The following is a 1,589-nucleotide window of genomic DNA, read 5'->3' as shown; positions in this document are numbered from 1 at the left end:
GGGGGGGGGTTGAACTGAACAGGAGCCAAAAGCTATAAAAGAATTGCCAATGAATTAGATAATGAAACTAACGGATAGGTCTAATCATTGTTGTTCCTTTTCCGGTCTAGTTCCAGCTTAGTGTTGGAATATCTTTATACCAACTCACTCACAATCTCAAAGTCAATGATTGTGTGGTATGAATAAGATCACTATCATGGCACCCAAAAATGCGACACAAGACAAGAAAATATATAGGTCCTCTGTCATTGTCTGATGATGACCAGTGTGAGTTTGTGGAGAAGAATGTTTCATGAGGGAAAGAGAAGAAATATGGAGTATGATGACTTGTGGCTTATGGGAAAGAGAAGAAATATGGATTAAGATGACTTGTGGCTTCTCCTTTTGCCAAAGAAACCAATTTTGGCAGAGAAAGTTTGCCACATTTTGAGCTTTTAAAATCTTCATTTCGACTCATGGAAATGCGCAGCTTGCAGGCTTCTTTCTTGGCTTTAGCCTTTCTATTCATCATTGATACAAGAATAAGAAATGACTGTTGCTTTTTTTTTTTAAAAGATGGGCAGATACAGTCAACCAACATTTAGAAAATAGAATACAGAACTTTTATAGGATTAATCGCGAGAAGATGCTTGGGTGTACACTTGTTTGCATTCGGAAAGAATTAACTTATACAATTAATATACAGATACATAGATCTAGGTTGAACCCACTCTGTGTTTTCAGCTAGTTGGCTACTTTAATCTATTTTGAAGAAGTACAGCTTTATTTTTTAGTTTACCACATTTTTGTTAGTGTTTTTTTTTTCTTTCTTTTTTCATTGATGGTCTAAATTTCAGTCTGATTTCTGTTTGGCTTTTAGATCTGAGTCTAGGTTCATTGAATGGTGAGCGACATTGTTCAGTTTGTAGCTGTTGTTTGCATTCAAGTTTATTTTTGTTGTTGACACTATGTGTATACCTTTGCGAAGTGTCTTTGGGGAGGGTGCCAAAATTCATACTGCGAAACTAAGCTTCAGTTCCTGTCGATGAATTTGGTTTTGTTTTGTTTTACTTGGAAGTACATGGGCAGAATGTGGATGCTTTGTAATAGTTTTGTTTGTGCTGGATGTACCCCCCCCCCCACGTCGCATGAGCATATCGTGTCAGTGTGGATTGTAACAAGGTTGTTTTCTTTCTCTCCATTTTTATCACATACCCCTACACTTTGTTACCCCCTTTACCAAGCAGGTATTTTAGTAAGAATACATAGCTGCCAACCAGTGAGTTTAAAAAAAAAGAAAAACGTTTTCGAGAGTCTTGAGTTGATAAGTCCATTTTGTATCGCAAAATAAGTATTCACTGTTTTCAAGTTTTGCCCCTCATGGATTTGTAAAAGCTGAAGAAAAAGTTTGAACTTTCAAGATGAGATTTGGGAATAATAATGTGAACAAAGCCCATAAGTCAATGGGGGGATCTTTTGCTGCAGGTCTTACTTGGATTTACTTCAAAATAAATTTAAAAAAAATAAAAATACACTTTTATTTGTCCCAGAAGGGCACTTTGTTTTACAATGGCAAACATACATACATAAATACATAATTATAAATACGT

General features: G+C 35.7%; 1 protein-coding gene across 1 annotated transcript in view; it reads left to right on the top strand.

Moving 5' to 3' along the window:
- LOC101848582 (mediator of RNA polymerase II transcription subunit 12-like protein) overlaps nt 1-1,589 on the top strand; it is a gene marked incomplete in the record, with an annotated part of 78,486 nt that overhangs the window by 17,955 nt on the left and 58,942 nt on the right. Inside the window, 1 exon segment of the mRNA XM_013081641.2 lies at nt 860-883. Coding sequence (XP_012937095.1) covers nt 860-883 — 24 coding nt within the window.

The sequence above is a fragment of the Aplysia californica genome, unplaced genomic scaffold, assembly GCF_000002075.1.
Source record: "Aplysia californica isolate F4 #8 unplaced genomic scaffold, AplCal3.0 scaffold00139, whole genome shotgun sequence".
Classification (NCBI taxonomy): Eukaryota; Metazoa; Mollusca; class Gastropoda; order Aplysiida; family Aplysiidae; genus Aplysia; species Aplysia californica.
Note: the sequence above shows the minus strand (reverse complement) of the source record. Positions and strands in the feature narration are given on the sequence as shown.